This window comes from Pholis gunnellus, assembly GCF_910591455.1.
Source record: "Pholis gunnellus genome assembly, chromosome: 3".
Taxonomy (NCBI): Eukaryota; Metazoa; Chordata; class Actinopteri; order Perciformes; family Pholidae; genus Pholis; species Pholis gunnellus.
The window spans coordinates 9569515-9586780 of record NC_136529.1 but is presented as its reverse complement, the minus strand read 5'-3'; the positions used below and the strand labels follow the sequence as shown (position 1 = coordinate 9586780).

Genomic DNA, 17266 nt, shown 5'->3' with positions numbered 1-17266 from the left:
TGCTATTCAGAGCTTGTAAAACATTGATTGCTACGGGGAAATGAAAAAGATGCACAAGGACTTCTTCTTTTGAGCTTTTGTGTAGCAACACGGGTTGAGACACGGACCCTCCATTGATTCTTCTGCATTCTGCTCACACACTTGAATAATCTTAGACAGGGAAGTGTCTGGTGTGATCCACGGAAATTGTCAATATTTCAAGGCAATGTGGGGGATTTATAGCTCAAAGGAAACAGATTTTTATTTCTATGACCCTAAATATGAACCAGACTTCAAGCACATTTTTTTTTCTCAGATTGCTTATTGGATTATTCGGATTTCTACACCTTACTCCAATTAAATCCAGACTTATCTGGTATCTGGTATCAACTAGGATACGATGCTGATTCCACTCAAAGCACCGTCAGTTCATATTTTTGGTGTTGAGAACAGTTGCTTGTGACACACGCACAAGCGATTTTATCCTCTTTAGATTGTTTAAATCTTTATTTCATGGTTGAGTCTGAGAACAAAAACACTCTAATAAACCGTAGTGGTAAATTACCTCCTGACACCTAATGGCAGAGAGACGAGTTAGCAACTTCCTGGTTATGAAAACCGAATAATCTGTGGATCCTGACATATTTATTGGTTAAAACCAGTGCAAAAGGAAAATGTGACTCCTGCGTTGTTACTTTGTGTCTGCTGAATATCGACATTTACTAAACGTTGTTCCATAACGACTTCATAAATTGGTAGTCTGCCACCAAGTGCTGTGCATCTGTCAGCCTTTGTTGTAATTGTTGGTAATTACTCGACTCCTCGGTGGTCCAAAACTTGATTAATGCAGCTTTAAATTGTTCTGTGAGAAGGGAATCTTGGAATCAATGGAAACGGAAACGATTGAGATTTGAGTTCAAATGAATTAAAAGTTGCATTATCAGAGGAAAACGGAAGATTCAGAGGCATTTTCACTTGTCAAAACAATGAATAGCTTTAATCTTATTTGTGTTGAAGTCGAGTTTCAGTTTGTTTACATTTTGTGGTGTAGATTACAGCACCAAAACACAACATAAATATATCTGAGTTACATATATACAGATGGAATAAACTCTACCATTATCAAAAGAAATACATCACACAGTAAATATATTTTCTCCTCATAACTTAGTGATACAATGAAATCTTCTCTCAGAGTCTTACTTCTGTTAGATAATCACACTTTTGGAGATACTTTTGAAACAAAGAGAGCGTCTCAGAGGAGATGCAACTAACATAAATAAGTAGTATATCAACAGATAGCTGTCAGGGCAGGGGTAGCTTTTTAGCATTCTGTGCACACGACAGTAGAATAGCTAAATGAAAGAAAAAACAGTGCTACAATATCATACAGCATATACAGCCAGGATTTAAAGGAACTATATGACTGAAAGTCCGTGGCCACAGTAGTCAGCATGCACGTTTAGGCTGAAGAAACCCTTCATCTCCTATTTCACTGTATTCAACTCTAAACAACTCATCAAAAGCACAATAACTATACTGGCATGGGGAATTTCATTCAACTGGATTTGTTCTAGCAGCCTATTCTAGCGTCTTTTTTGGTTGCTCTCCGCTGGCATAATATCAGACAAACACCGCAAGAGAGAGGAGGCCGAGTGAGAGACAGGGTTATGATAAAAGAAAAGGCTTTTGCCTTGCAGAGAATCAAACACGTTCAAGTCATTAGATTGGCTAGAGGGATGCAACTATCCCTTTTGATACAAGCGGCACGATAATGAGCAGTCGAAGACAGAGGAACATTTCAAAATGCTGCTGGAGAGCGCTGGACGACGCCATTGTCTCTGTCTCCTGTTGCTTTTCAAACACATGGATGCCTTCTGAATTCTCGTGTGTGTACGTGTGTTTATGTGTGTGTGTGTGTGTGTGTGGGTGATGCGCGAGAGTGTCTTTGTCCGTGTGATAGTGTGGGCAGTAGATGTGACATTCTGGATTCAGTTGCTAGTTGTTAGTCATTATCCACCAGGAAGCTGAGGGAACACACACAGAGCTGGGTCACCACACACCAGTATAACTCAGGGAGGGACACGTCAGGGTATACATTCAGAAACCATCATTGAGCTAGTTCACGCTTGATTAAGCGCTCATTTTTCACATATTTTCAGCTGACCACATCAGCAAAATAACAATTGTGTAAATGATTTACATCATTTGGAGACGGCGCCAATTAAAACAATTACTTGCTGGGAATTAGCTCAGCTTTATAGATACAGGACAGGGTCATTGTGCGCACTTTTGTTCTGCTGTTTTCAAACTGTTTACACCTTTTTAAATGTGACAGTCAATGTCCAGCAAACGCAGGTCAGATACAAAGCAAATGATTTTACACTGTGTTTAACGTGGTGTCTTCTTCAGTCAAAGAGTATTCAAAGAAAGTAACCGTGTGCAAAACTCCTGGAAAAAAAAATGAGAGAGGAGTGTGACTGTTGCTGACACAGATAATAATAGCCGCTGCTAGGAGCAGCAGAGTGTCGTGTTTTATTTATTTTTTCTATTATTGATTCCAGAGTCGACTCCTTCCTGCGCTTCTGACGTGCGCCTCGTAAACTGCCTTCCCTCTTTCTCCCAATCAGCGCATTGTGTTCTCACTTGTTTCCCCCAGCAGCCAAACTCAAAGTAACCTACTAATGACATCTGTCTTTGAGAAAAAAACAGGCAAAGTCTCTCAATGCAAACACATATGGTGTTCTATAAGAAGCAGCTTGACAGCTGTTTTATTGGAAATGCTGCAAAGCATGCAATCCCTCGCCACAGAAAAGTGCAATCTCAGTACAATTTGATAAAGTGTATAACCTTTTATTTGACTTTTCCCCCAGAGAATTGAGAAGACAAACCCTCAATTAATACTATGAATCAAGTAAATGTGATTATTTCTGTGTCACATTTTCAAGTTTATCTTTGTGTTCATGATTTCATTTTATTTTCTGTTCAGTCAGTCTGATTTAATCAAATATTGAAAAAATATATATTTAAAACTGTAATTGTAATTAGTTTTCATTCTGGAAATCTATTTTAGGTTTATTTTGGATTTATCACACACACACACACACACACACACACGCTGCATTTGTGTAGTTCTCTTAAATAAAGTACTGAGTACCGAACTTCTGCGTCTCTGTTCGGGTTGTTTTTCCTCTGTTGTGGAAGTGACTCCTGAATTCACGCCACAACTGTTTATTTATGTCTGAAACAGTCAGCGTGCATACGTGCGAGTCACAGATGTGGAAGTAAACAACCACATACAGTAACCTAGCAACGAGCGCAGCCCGTGCAGCCCACACAGCTAAATAACCCTCTACAATGGACACAAAGGGGCAGAAATAATAATGAATCCTACTGCTTTCTGAAGCGTATTTTGAGGCCCGCAACAAATGACTCAAATATCAAGAGGAGAGAGGAGAGTCATGATTGTGGCCTGGACTGGGGGGGGGCAGTGACGAGTGCTACTCTGCCATGTGTTGAGCCTCGTTGTGACGAAAAAATAAGAACTGTGCGTCAGATGGAAATAGCAATGCCAAGTATTAGTCTGCCTTCTGGAAAACATTTTCCACATGCAAATCTGTCCGAAAGAACGCAATCAAAATATTTGTTATTCTGTGTTTTTGCCCTGTTTACACCTTTACAATACACACATATCGGATCTGTGCCATGTGAGCAAAACATAAGAACCGGCTCACTTTAAACAGGCGGCGCGCACATAGCCCAGGGTGTTTGGAGAGAATATCCCCACTATTTATTTATTCAGAAACATTCAATATTTTCACAGTAAATCCCCGATTTGAAAACATTTATACCTTAAACCAAATTCTTAAAGTGATTTATTGTCAGGAGGCCCAGAAGCTCTGGACGCGCCGCCGGTTTCCACAGATGGGAGAATTTAGTACATCTTAACATATCAGAACACATCCAGGCCTAATGTACTAATGCAACAGCTGAATGTGACACATGGAGCGATTACCACATTCACTAATCTTGGCCAATAAAAAAAAAGGTTGTTAGGCAAAACACGAGCTACACCTGTGTCCCAATTCCATATTACATACTGTGGACATTGTGAATAAGCAGTGTGTTCTCACTTGAAAAGTGACAAAAATCCACTCATTCAAGTTTTTAATTTGGTATGCATAAAAAAAACGCATCAATTTCGACCGTCGATATACGCAATTGTCCACAGTTTGTACGATATCTAACGAAAAGTAAGAGCATTGAGGCACAAGCCACTGGGTGTTCAACCAGTCAGCATGGCCTAAGATGACCAAAGATAGACTGAGAGCAAGTTCATTTAATAACATCAAAACTATTAAATGTTCATTAATACTATATATACATACCTGGCAGCAACATGGTAGAAACTAGTTCAGCATCCTCCAACATGTCAATGGCGCAGCGCTGGAAATCTTTACTGCTGTTGGACTGCAGGTAGCTATAGAGAAGACGACGAAGGAGGAGGTGCTTTTAGTTGAGCATCAACTGTAGATAAATTCATTGTGCTTTATGATCTATTTTACTCTAAGTGGAGCCATAATTTACTAAATGAACATCAAGCTGATTTGATGACGACTTGAAACTAGCGATTGAGACCATAAACTAATGTTCACAATGTTTACTAAGGTGTTAAATCAAGTGAAACGTAGGGTCATTTTCTCATAGACTTCTATACAATCAGGCTGGTAACTGCAACCAGAGAGGCAAGTTTAAAGCACTTCCACATTGGCTTCACCTGTCAGACCGGGAGGTCGCCCTCTACAACCACACCACTAGATGCCACTAAATCCTACACACTGGACCTTTAATTATTTCATCTACATTGTAATTGTTCATAACTTGTAATTGTAAACCTTAATTGTTTTTTTTAAAATCAATTCTGTGCAGATTAATTTATTCACAGATATGTGGATAGATGCTATTTAAAACCATTTAAGCTACATCCATGTGTGTGTGTGTGTGTGTGCCTGCGAACTGAGAGATGGGCCATCTGCTCATCTTCCCTGGTGGGGAACATTTCCATCAAAAAGTTAAGATTGCCAAACTGTCTGCCAATATCTGACACACAACAAAACAGACAGACAGACAGACACACACACACACACACACACACACACACACACACACACACACACACACACACACACACACACACTATACTGACCTCATCCAGGAGATGCGGTCTTGCCAGAACTCATACATTATGTAACACAACTTTCCCGGGAGCTTCTGAACGGACACACTGACAGCAGGATGGAGAAGAAGAAGAAGAGGATATAGTACTTGTACAGGTTATTGTATTTCCCTTTTAAGCAAATTTATACTTCTCCTCTACTTCATCTCAGAGGCAAATATTGTACTTCTTACTCGTCTGACACCTTTCGTTACTTTTCAGAATACATTTTGGCACCCCCTTCCTGTCAAGTGAAAACCATGTATGCAAGGATGTAGTGCTCCTTTATATGTTGATACAATTCTGAGCTCATGTTTAAGTGATACGTTGTTTCTCGCAGGACAGGGACGTTACAAACACGATGGGGATCTTATGGAATGTGATGCATTGCTGTTGATTAAACCACCCAACAGCATAAAGTAGTTAAGATTAGCACAACCTAATCTACATCAGTCAAATACAACACAGCAGTTATATTGATCCAAAAACATGATACTAATCAACTACATTTTGCTGATAATACTTACTTAGGTAAGCTGTAAAATGAGAAAGTTTGTCCTGGTCGCCATGTTGAACACAGCTAAACCAAAACCAAGAGAAACCCACTGACCAGAGAAAACATTCTCATTCCACAGCTAAACAGAACACTCAAATATCTTTCTGAAAACCTTTGAGGCAAAAATGAGGCAATACAGTCAAAGAATATTGATTAATTAATCTGCTCAGAGCTTCACAAGCTGTGATTGACAGCTGCGTTAGAGACTCCTCGGCTCTGATTGGTTGTTCCTCTTCGAGTGCGGTGGAAGCACTAAAAGGAGGCAGAGGAACTGGATTTGTTCACAGATTATCTGTCTCATGTACTACTGTCATGATATATTAAATATGACAGTTTGAGTAATTATGATAAAAAGTTATTTTCATTATAGTTACCAATTGTAGCTTTATTTAAGGAAAGAATCTGAGTACTTCTTCCACCACTGCTTACAACTAGGCTAAGCTAAAGCAAAGCTTGTTGCAAGATAACAAACAGCATTAAAAGATTAGCCTCCATATTTGTGAAAGTATTAGATTGTTATTTCAACAATTTACATTTTCAATCAAGCTGCTCACAGTTTGGGGTCACATAAAAGCTGCTATAATGTATATAAGCTATAAGGATGATGGATGATAACATGCTGTTGGGAACTTTTCATTCACAGTACTTTCCATCCTTTCCACTGAGTTTACTTATTAGTTTGTTGGCACAGTCGACACTTCAAAACCCTGATTCAACATGGCCTCAATTTTCAAAAAGCTACCTCAGCAGCAGAGCCTGACACAGTGTTTAAAGATATATTACTTTGTCGGAAAACAAGCAAAACACTCACTGCAGGTTGTCAGAGTGGGCTGCGGTGGCATCGATGTAGCTCTTCAGAACTTTCCGGAAGTTGTCCAGATCTTCATCGGTCACCGACAACTGCCTCTGAACCAACAGGATGTTCTGTTAACAAGACAAGAGACAGAGAGGGGGATATGAAGAGATGACCCATTGGCTGCTCAGAAGAAGAACATGCTGCTCTGTGTGTGTGTGTGTGTGTGTGTGTGTGAGGCTCACATCACCCCTTGAGGGGCAGGCGTGTGTGTAGATATTGTCAAGATGGATACTTTTGAAGCATTTGATGAGGATCATACCCTACGGTACAAATCTCACTATCACTACCGACAGATGGGATGTAAATAAACAATTGTTGTGTCACTTAGTATATTGTTTCTACTTGAGTCAGGTTTTTGGTACATTTTGTTCGTCAATACATCTGAAAGCCTGTGTGGAAACAAAGTAAGATGGAGAAACCACAATAGAGTAATCGAAGTGAAATTCAAGGACTACTTGTCAATTATATGAAAACCACATTACATATCAGACTGCCGGCACCATATTAACTGTTGCCATGACACAAGAGACGTTTGTCACTTCTTCGTCATGAAATATACTAACGAGAACAGCTGGTCGGCTTTTCCGTCGAAATTAAATGTGATCTGACAGCCAGTGACGCAAATGGTTTTCTTTCCTACAGTTGTTCCTTGAAGTTCGTTGGTGAAGCAGTGACAGCACACTCAATGTATCAACTAACGCAAACACCTGCCGTCCACCAATCCAGACAGAGGAAAAGAAAAGACACTTTGAATACTTGATCGATTGATGTACCCAGCTAACGAGCAACATCCTCGCAGCAGAGGCCATGATTCAGCGTCCTCCTCTGGGAAATTGGGCTTGAACTAAAGTCCCCGATGCACAACGTCAACCTGCTGCCCTCTTTTACTTTTTTTCACGAACAATTCAATGCAGGAGTGAGTCACCGCTGAAACCAGTATAAAGGGAAACGTGTAAGCTGTGTTTCGACAAAGGTCTTCATTACAAAAATATATTTTTGGCTGTAAGTTTAGTGTTGAGATACCAACCGTTGAAGATCTCTTCAGATTTTTGTCACCACTCCAATACAACGGAGGAGGATGGAATTTCATTGCTGACGCTAATGGCATTTCAAATTAGATTAATGAACGGCCTTACACACAGACCTATCTTTAAAGAGATTGAACTTCTTTGAAAATAGTACCTACGAAAAGTGCAATTTGTGTTCAGAGGAGCAAACAAAATTACATTCAGCTCAATTGTATTGCAGTGGCAGAAACTTTATAAGTACATCCTTCAGAACCTCAGCACATAACAAAACGACTCCGCTAAAGGTGAGTGAAAACAAATGTGGTTTTATAATCTAAGTAAAAAAGCTACCATTGGATGTTGTGGATTTTACTGTGCATGGGAATACACAGTGAAAAAGGACAGGGGTTTATGGATGGATCCTGTGTGTATTTTGTCACAAGCCCTTATTCAAATGTTTGCTTTTTCCTGGGTTTCATTTTGGAAGGCTTATTCTAAAATCCTAGAAGAAACAGAGAAACACAAACATTGCTCTTTCCATCATTTTCCTTTTGTCAAGGACTGAAACTTGTGAAAACAGACTTCACTTTGCTGTGGCTGTTAGAAATACTTTGACATAAGTGTCACCATAGTTCCCCCTAACAATACAGTTCACTGGCACTCTCACCTGTCTAACTTCTTTTGTCCGCGTGTGAACATGTCAAAGACACTCGGACACAAATTCAGAACAATAATCATTTACCCAATCTTGTCTCAAGGTGAGCTTTGACAAAAAGTGGCCCTTGCTTGCTTCATGTGGAACACCATTTCATCTTGTCATATATTGATTTTCATAGCTGGAATGAGTTAGACAGCTATCTGCTGTTATGGTGTTATGGTGAGATACGTGTCACATTTTAACATTACAATGCAAAGCCCTCACTGTGGTTGATTGCTCTAAAATGCTGTCGGTAACATTTAGTTTGGATAATATTTTTTGTTCCTCTGTGAGTGTGTGTGTGGCTATATAACCCTAATTATCCTATAAAATGTCAAAATAAGAATAAATTCTGTGTAATTAGCAACCTTTTCACACCTCGCTTTAATAACATCCTGTATGTGGCAGCCTGAGGTCTACGTAATTAAGCAATTCTACTTTAATGACGAAAAGCTCAATGCTCAATAAATACTACCTGCCATAAAATAAAATGTTTAGTCGTTGCTTTTTTTATTTCGGCCAGTAGGTAAAATTCTTATATCAGTGCTGACTTACAGACTTGTACGTGCTGGCCAGTGTGTCCTCTTTCATTGGCTCCAACTTGGGACCCTGAAACAAGAAGGTAACAAATATGAGAAGATGTTCTTGGCTCTGTTGAACATCTGGTGATGCAAGAGGTATGGGCATCGTTTTCTTTCTTTATCACACTTCAGATTTTCGGATTGAATCAGTATTCTTTTGAAAGTCATGACAAAAACAATTTGGTAAACACCAGAATTTTCCTTTATACATATTTCACTTAACTTGCATTGGACGTGAATTGGCATTTGTCAATGGTCTTTGTGCAGTACACATTCCCTACGGGGCTATAAAGGTTACATCTATTCATTCAATAATGCCATTGTGTTTCTTATAGCTAAATATGTAATATGAAAGTAGCAGGATGATGGGATGAAGTCAGCCTTTGCAACACTACAGAGAAGAAAAACAAGTAGAAACGTGTAATTCACCGCACATGATTTCTTTCTTTCAACCATACCTGTAGGCTATATACAGCACGTAGTCTATGAATGTATGATGTTGTGAATAATGAAATACAACAAATGTGATAAAACAGATTGAGCTTTCCATCTTAAAGGTTATGGTTATTGCTTGTGTGTGTGTGTGTGTGTTTTACACAGAGAACATAACCTTTGAGGCTTAAAACTCATTCTGAAGCATTTGAGAGAGCAAAGAAAGGGAGAAAAGTGGACAGAAGGTGTGTGTGATGCTGCTGCCGTTGAAGTGTGGGGATGGATATTGCACTCAGAACATGCTGCAGGTTATGAATTGCTTTCGATATTGCACTCTGAGTCCCTCTAGGTCGGTGGAACGGAGGGCTAGTGTGAGAATATTGCTTTGAGAGCGACTGAAAGGAGAGGAAGAGTGAAGATCAAAAGATGGGAATAACAGGAGTTAATCTAGAAAACAACTGGCAGAGAGAGAATGAGATGGAGCAGAAGATGTGGCAGGAGTGTGAAGAAGTTTTGAGACATAGTAGCAAGAATGGGTCACAGGATACAGAATGAGAGGTAGAGAGGTGACTGTGCTCTGCGCTTGACAGATACACAGATCTGCTGAACTCCTCTTCGAAAAAGCACCGTTTTTACATGCTTCCAGTGCACCCTTCGCTCATTTTGATCATCACAAACGTACAAAGACATGCTCTGAATTACGCTGCCAGTGCGAAGTTGAATACAAATGAACAATATTTGACACAATAGACAGTAAAGACCTAAACAACTGGAAACACAGTAGGTCTGTTCAAGCAGGCTTGTTGTTTTCCACATCACGGCTGAAACCATTCAAGCACTAAGCTGACACCTTGTCCCGGACATGATAATGAAAACAGAACATGAAGTATTCAAGTGAAATCCACGTGTTCTAAGTAATCTTGTAGTTTTGCAGGCAGGTTTACAGGTAGAGATATGCACAACCTGCAGCGCTGTGTGTGTAGCCCAACTGTGTACTTCTCATTGTTCTAAACATATTAATAATTCTGTGCCCCAAAATGGTTGAAAAGCTAGTGCATTTGGCGTTACTGTTTTGCATATTTTCTCCATAATTTGTTATTTCCTATTAAATTCATTCCATGACCTGTTCAACAAACTTAATCATGTTAATGGGGATGGCTGCTACACACTGTATTTGTATTCATGGAACATTAATGCCTTAAAGCTATGGGGGACCAGAGGATCAACATATTAAAGCTTTGTGCTCATATTTGCAAAAACCTTTCAGATTAAATCTGTATTCTGCTTTAAATAGAAAGCATCCTCACTAGAGACATTACAAACTGGCAGGGGATATGCACGGCCCGGGATAGGAGGGCTCTACAGCGGGTGATCAAAACTGCCCAGAACATCATTGGTACCCATCTACCGAGCATCAGTGATATTGGTGACAAGAGGTGCCTGCAAAGAGCCCAAAGGATATTAAAAGACAACACCCACCCCAGCCAAAGCCTGTTCACCCTGCTGCCATACCTGCAAAATTTCTGAGCAGCTTCTTTCCTCAGGCTGCGAGACTCCTAAATGTATTCTCCATCGTCATCCACCCTATGATATAGTTTTTTTTTATGTGGTTTTCTTATGTAGGGACTACAAACAAAATTTCGTTGCGAAACCGTGTTGTACAATGACAATAAATGAACCTTTTGACCTTGTAAAATATACAGAAGGAACCGCTTCATACCTGGCACTCCAGTTTATCCAGCAGTTGCTGCAGCCTGTTGATTTGAGAGCACCAGTTCTCTCCATCTTCCATGCACACACCTGCAGACACCACAACACTTAATCATCAGAATATCCGACAACAATTAAAACTGTCCCAGTCCATTCTGCATACTACAACTGACTGGATTTGAGTAGTGGTACAAATAAAAGTAGGCTTTTTACTATTGATATATACTTTGGACTAAGAAGACATCGCTGAGACTTTCCTTTCTGTGTTTATCATTTGATTGATGTCAAAAGACCCCATTCAGTCTTCTCAAAACAGATGGCTTCCATCAGTGAAGAAGAAAATAAATGAGGCTCAACATGAAATATTTGTCTCTAGAAAATGTCAATATGATCTTAGTAAGGGAAAAGAGCCCTCAGAGAGAGCTTACAGACGCTTCTAATTATGCCCAATACTTGTAATGACAGTGATGAATGATTCATGTACACCACTGAACACGTTTCCCCAAGGGGTGACAATAAGTACATTTCATTGTTGATGTGCTTTGGTGGGAGTGTCATCATGGTGTTTGAAATATCGATTTATAGAATGGTGTCATTTGTTCAAGCAGGCAGAAATTGACACAATAGAGTTACAGCGAAACCCCGTCACACGGTGGAAATCACGCCCACCAGAGGGAAAAACAATCGCCTCCACAATATGCAACCAAGTACTGAAAAGTCCTAAGTATCAAACTAAAAATATCAGATTTCTACATGTCAAAGGATCATTTTAGCACCCTATGTCTACCAGGGGTGCAGTTGATAACTAAAAGCATGATGGGATGGGAAAAGTGAGCTGTTAGCGAGCTAATGTTACTTATGTGTCAGCATGCTACTGTAGTTAGCTACTGTACTTGCAAACACAATACTTCATGGCTTTCAGATTTATCAACATTCTACTATAACAAAAGTTGCATACTGTCAAAAGGCTTTACAAATATGTATAAACATTTGGAAAAAAATGCTTGCTACACATATAACATTACACATCAAATGTTTTTCTTAATTTGTCAGTATACGAGTATGAATGTTTACGGTAAATCATACGGAACTACATTTGATATTTTCTGTGTTTCACATGTGTTAACGCTATGTGTTTCCCGATAAACACGAAACGGCGTTTCAAATGTTTGGTAAGTGCAGCTGGTTAAGTCAGCATTGATGTGGACTCACTGTTGGCGGGTTATAACCCAGCAAGGGCATCGTCTCTCCCGGAATGATTGAGACTACGAACATGGGTTCTCGTCTGCACAAGAGGGACGCTCACAAGGTAAGAAAATGGTGACCGGTCGGTGGATATTTATTTTTTGACAGCAAGGTTTCTTTTGCTTGCTTTTACGGATTTGGTGTTCACAAAGTTGCATCATCATGGGGTAATTAAAATGATGAAAAAAAGTTTTATTATAATATGATAGTCTACCTGTGGTCAGGATGCTAGAGCAGGGATCTGATGGGGACATGCACAGGTTATTATGGATCCTCCGACCGCACCGCCTGCCATTCTTCTGTACTGCTGTCAGCTCCGGTGCCTTTACCTCTCTTCTGCAATGACAGCGGTGGAGACCCAGGGAGACAAACATGAGAGAGAAAGACAGCAGCTGTCAGAGGGGTGTGTGGTAAAAAAATAAATAAAACAGAAATTGAAGATAGGGCGGACAGAGGTAGCCACACAAGGGACTAAAGAAGAGGAAACTAAGGAGGAAAGAGAGTAGATAGGGAGAGAGGGTGCAAGAGAATAGCAGAGAGAGGTAAGGAAGGATGCATTAATAATTGATTCAAATCAGAAACGGAGATAGGTTCATGCCTGAGATAGAGAGAGAGAGAGAGAGAGAAATAGAGATAGAGATAGAGACAGAGACAGAGACAGAGTGCAGTCAATGGTGCAGAGACACAAGATCCATACAGGAAGTGTCCAGAATAGAGGTGAAAACATTTAGAGAAAGGCCAGATACACACCACTGCTTATTAACCCACAGGCTAGGTGTTAAGGAGGATGAGCCCTTGCACTTACCCACTCGAATATTCACACACAAACACATACACACCTACACATAGTCTTGTTTTCATTAATTTTGGGGCCATTACATTGACTAACATTTATTTCCTGGAGATTTGTAGTTTTAACCACTACCTAGCCTAATCCTAATCCTTACACTAACCTTAAACCAAGTCTTCTCCCTAAAATGTTATGATTAATGTTATGCGTACATGCAGTTGTTCCCATTTTGTCCAAAAAGAAAGTGAGTCCCCACAATGTGACTATGTAATCAGATTAATGTCCCCACAAGACAGGTAAAACCCTCCCACACACACACACACACACACACACAGCTCTGTCGTACATGGAAGGTGTTTGCTGCCTGTAAATGCATAGTGTCAAGGGCAGTTATGAGAGTGTGACCCTTGAGACTGTGTGTGTGTGTGTGCATACTGTGATTTCACTCGTGTGTGTCTCAATGTCTCGAACTGCCCCCACACATTTGTTTTTTCATGTTAGCGTGTGCCTCTCTGTATGTTGTGTGTGTGTGTGTGTGTGTGTGTGTGTGTGTGTGTGTGTGTGTGTGTGTGTGTGTGTGTGTGTGTGTGTGTGTGTGTGAGTGTGTGTGTGCAGCATCATGCTGATGGCGCAGAGGGAGCGCATTGCTAGGAGGTTTTCATGCTGAGAACAGCCTGGAGCCCAAAGGCCACTGCAACAGCCCTATACATTCACTGCAGGGAAGCAGAGGGGAGAGAAATAAGCTTTTTGTTTGTTGCCAACTGAATATGGCTCTAATTCAGCCCCTCCCGGCCTGCCACACGCCCCCTTTCTCTTTCCAACATCCATAACTGTTTATACAATCTTAAAAAAGAGTTATTTGGGGACAAAAAGATCCTCATCTTGTCCTTGTGTACGCCCCCCCCCCCCCCTTCTCTCATTCCTTTTATATCAGACATTCATTTAATTTTTGTATTCATCTTTCTTTTGCTTTCTCTTTCTCTATGACTCACTTGTTCTGTATCATCCTTTCACATTCTGCTCCCCCTCTGCCTCCCCCAGTCCCATCGCAATAATTCACCTTGGCTATATTCACTCCATTATTTCCAATAATACTGCCAGTGTGGCACCCAGAGGGGAGAGAGACACACGCAGCGGAACAGACAACCTCAGCTGCAAGTTAAGCAAATTGGGTGGCCGCGGGAAGTGGAGGAAGCATCTTTGTTATTCAAAATAGTCAACAGTCGCTTGAAAGTGTGTGAAAGCCACTGGTCATGGTATTGACCTGTGGTGAGATAGATTTCTACTCATCAAAAGGTTCTTGACGGATTGTTCCTCTGAGCATCTTCTGCATTGGATTTCTTTAATAGGTGATGCATCAAAGAAATGCGGGGGCCAATGCCGAGGTCTTTGATGAACCACATCATATAGAGAAAAGTATAAAGTGCAGGTTTTTTTTTATTTCCCACGGGGACTGTGTCCCTTCGCGCAGTGGTTTACCAAATCCCAAATTGGTGGCAGCAATTTGGATCTGTTTTTTTTAGCATGAGCTCCATTTACATTTATTCGAAAGTCAGGCTCTCTGACAGAAATATTGAATTTCAAGCAGTCTGCCTATTAGTGAGGCGACTGTTTGAATTACTGTGAGAATGTAAACAAAAGGCTTCTGGGAGCACTGATTAGTTGGAATTCCTTTCTGCGCAGACCAAGGCTGACTTCACTGACAACATTTTCATTTTTAACAGCATAGTAGTCGTGCTGCTATGCTTTATAGGGCTGCTTTCCTGCAATGATTTTGATAGAATGGTGTAGTAGAGGAACAAAGTACAGTATATTTAGCAAAGTGTTGTGCTTTGCTGATAGTGATCTGGCAAAGCTATGGATGATTTCCATATAAGTAATTCGAACTAATTGACTATTCTCTCCATCCGTCCTCAGACATCAGCAGGAACCTTTGGCGTTCTGCACCTCCATCGTTTTTGTGTATGTGGACACCGTGTTGTGTCTTACTGCTTACAGTGTTATGTATGCAGAGTGCCATTTCCTCTGGTTTTTATACTTCATAGAAGACAACGAAAAATAATACTTGAATAATACTTGAATATATATCCTGCCACAACATTAGGTAACAAAAAGAAAATTATCCTCACCGTCCCAATCATTCAAACAGAGCTGGGTAAATCTTTACCCTCTCTTTTCATGTTTAGAAATTGCTTTTTACCAAACAATGTATTTTAGCCTCTGATTCCTGTGAGTTGTTTTTCTTGTTGTGTTTTGGTATATAGTCCAACATAAAACTTGTTTCTTGCTGCCCATCTTGAGCAGGATTCCCTGGCAGGAGGGATATTGAATCTCAACAGGACCATTCTTGTTAAATAAATGATAATAAAAAAACAAGAGGTTTTATTGTGTAGTTGCCACACTCAGACGTTTTCTGGTCTACTTAAAAAAGTAGACCAGAAAGTAAAATTTGGGTTTATGAGAACGGACGTGGTCTTTCTTTGAGGTTTGTTGAAGTTGAAGCACCTTCATGGTTACAGAAAAACACAATTAACTGTTTTTTAACATCACATTACTTCCTGCTTTGGCATTGAATGTACACACAGGTCTTATTTTGTCCTGGTTTATTAACCTAGAGACCCGATAGCCAATCAGAATCTTGTCAGCTAACTTGAAAAATCCTCTTTATGTCAATCCTCTTTATTAAGGCCTTCATTAGGGTGAGTATCGTTGAAGACCATCGTGTAGTGTAGATAATATCAGTACAGACGTGTCATATTGCAGTACTAACGGGGCAGGGCTGCTCTGCTCCTCCACAGCCTCCATGGCACACTGCAGGGACCTCTGTAGGGACTGTAGCTGACTGGACGTCTCTCTTAGCATGAACCTGGTGACAAACTGGCCCAACACACTGGAACCCTGGTACTCCTGAGAGACACACAGAAGGAGAGGTCAAAGCACATGACGCTCACACAGAAGAAACAAGAATGTAAAAGCATGTCAGAGACAGACAGAGATGGGGAGAGAGAGAGAGAGAGAGAGAGAGAATTTGGTAGCTTCTCCAAAACAACAACAGGTAGGCCTACTTGTGAAATGTGTAACAGCGGCAATTAAATGGACTAATTATTTATCGGAATGCATAAATTATTCAGTACCGCACATTCAAATTCCAAGGTGGAGGAACTTCAGCATAATTGCTGCTCGATTCCCCAAACACAAACGTGATTACTCACTCTCAAAGGAGTCTTATTCATGCAATGTGCAGATGAAGTAGCATTGCAGTAGCTCCTTGTTCAAACTTACAATGGCCAGCAGCCTCAACTGAAAATGCATCATGTGATTATGATCCAGAGCACTCCGTGACAGACCACAGCTGTTAACTAGCGTTTGCACAATGCTCTATGGATTTCCCCAATCTGACAGCTTTAAAAAAGAGCCAGAACAGAGGAACAAGGTGATCTAATTAAGACAGGATGCATAATTATTCAGCACTCATCTCCTCTCCTCTTCTCGTTTAACAAGCGTTGCTTTTTGTCCTGTGGTATTACGAATGAAATCACTGATTCAAAGCTGTTACCTTAAAAACAAAGTCCCGAAGCGATTTAAAAACTAAATGATGTATTTACTGGGAAGCAAAACGTTAGGCTTCTTTGGAGTTTTGACCACACTGGAATGTCAAGTGAATAGTTTTCTGCAGTAGCAACATGATTCAAATTCATATAATGCTAAAATACAGATCTGGCAAGTCTCTCCAACACAAAGCTATTTGCAGAAATCAGAGAGATAACATTTCAAAGAATACCTCACATTTTGGACCAACTGTACATGTTCCTTATCTTTATCCTACTAAGACTTATCCAATGAGTCTTATAGGAATAGTCCTACGCTTTGGGAAATATGCCTATTTACCTTCTCGCCGAGAGTTAGATGAGAATATTGATACCACTCTCTTAACTTGTACAGCAGAGACTACCACCAACAGCCTGTTAGCTTAGCTTAGCACAACGACTGCAAACAATGGGAGACAGCTAGCCTGGCTCTGTCCAATTTAGCTACTTAATAACACGTTATGTCTCGTATGTAAGCAAACAAGATAGGTAATAGATAGGCAGATTTCTTTACCATTGGACAGAGCGAGGCCAGCTGTGCATATTTCCCACAGTGTTGGACTATTCCTGTAAAATCAAGCTTAAAACACTGGTAATGTACTGGAAGTGTG

The 17266-nt window shown here is 40.3% G+C and overlaps 1 protein-coding gene across 1 annotated transcript in view; it reads right to left on the bottom strand.

The window, feature by feature from the left end:
- Positions 1-1977: 1977 nt before the first annotated feature.
- necab3 (N-terminal EF-hand calcium binding protein 3) overlaps positions 1978-17266 on the bottom strand; it is a gene marked incomplete at both ends in the record, with an annotated part of 33074 nt that continues 17785 nt past the window's right edge. Inside the window, 8 exons of the mRNA XM_079157152.1 lie at positions 1978-2006; positions 4368-4459; positions 5186-5263; positions 6562-6674; positions 8866-8919; positions 11044-11123; positions 12493-12614; positions 15839-15975. Coding sequence (XP_079013278.1) covers positions 1978-2006; positions 4368-4459; positions 5186-5263; positions 6562-6674; positions 8866-8919; positions 11044-11123; positions 12493-12614; positions 15839-15975 — 705 coding nt within the window. The remainder of the gene's footprint in view (positions 2007-4367; positions 4460-5185; positions 5264-6561; positions 6675-8865; positions 8920-11043; positions 11124-12492; positions 12615-15838; positions 15976-17266) is intronic.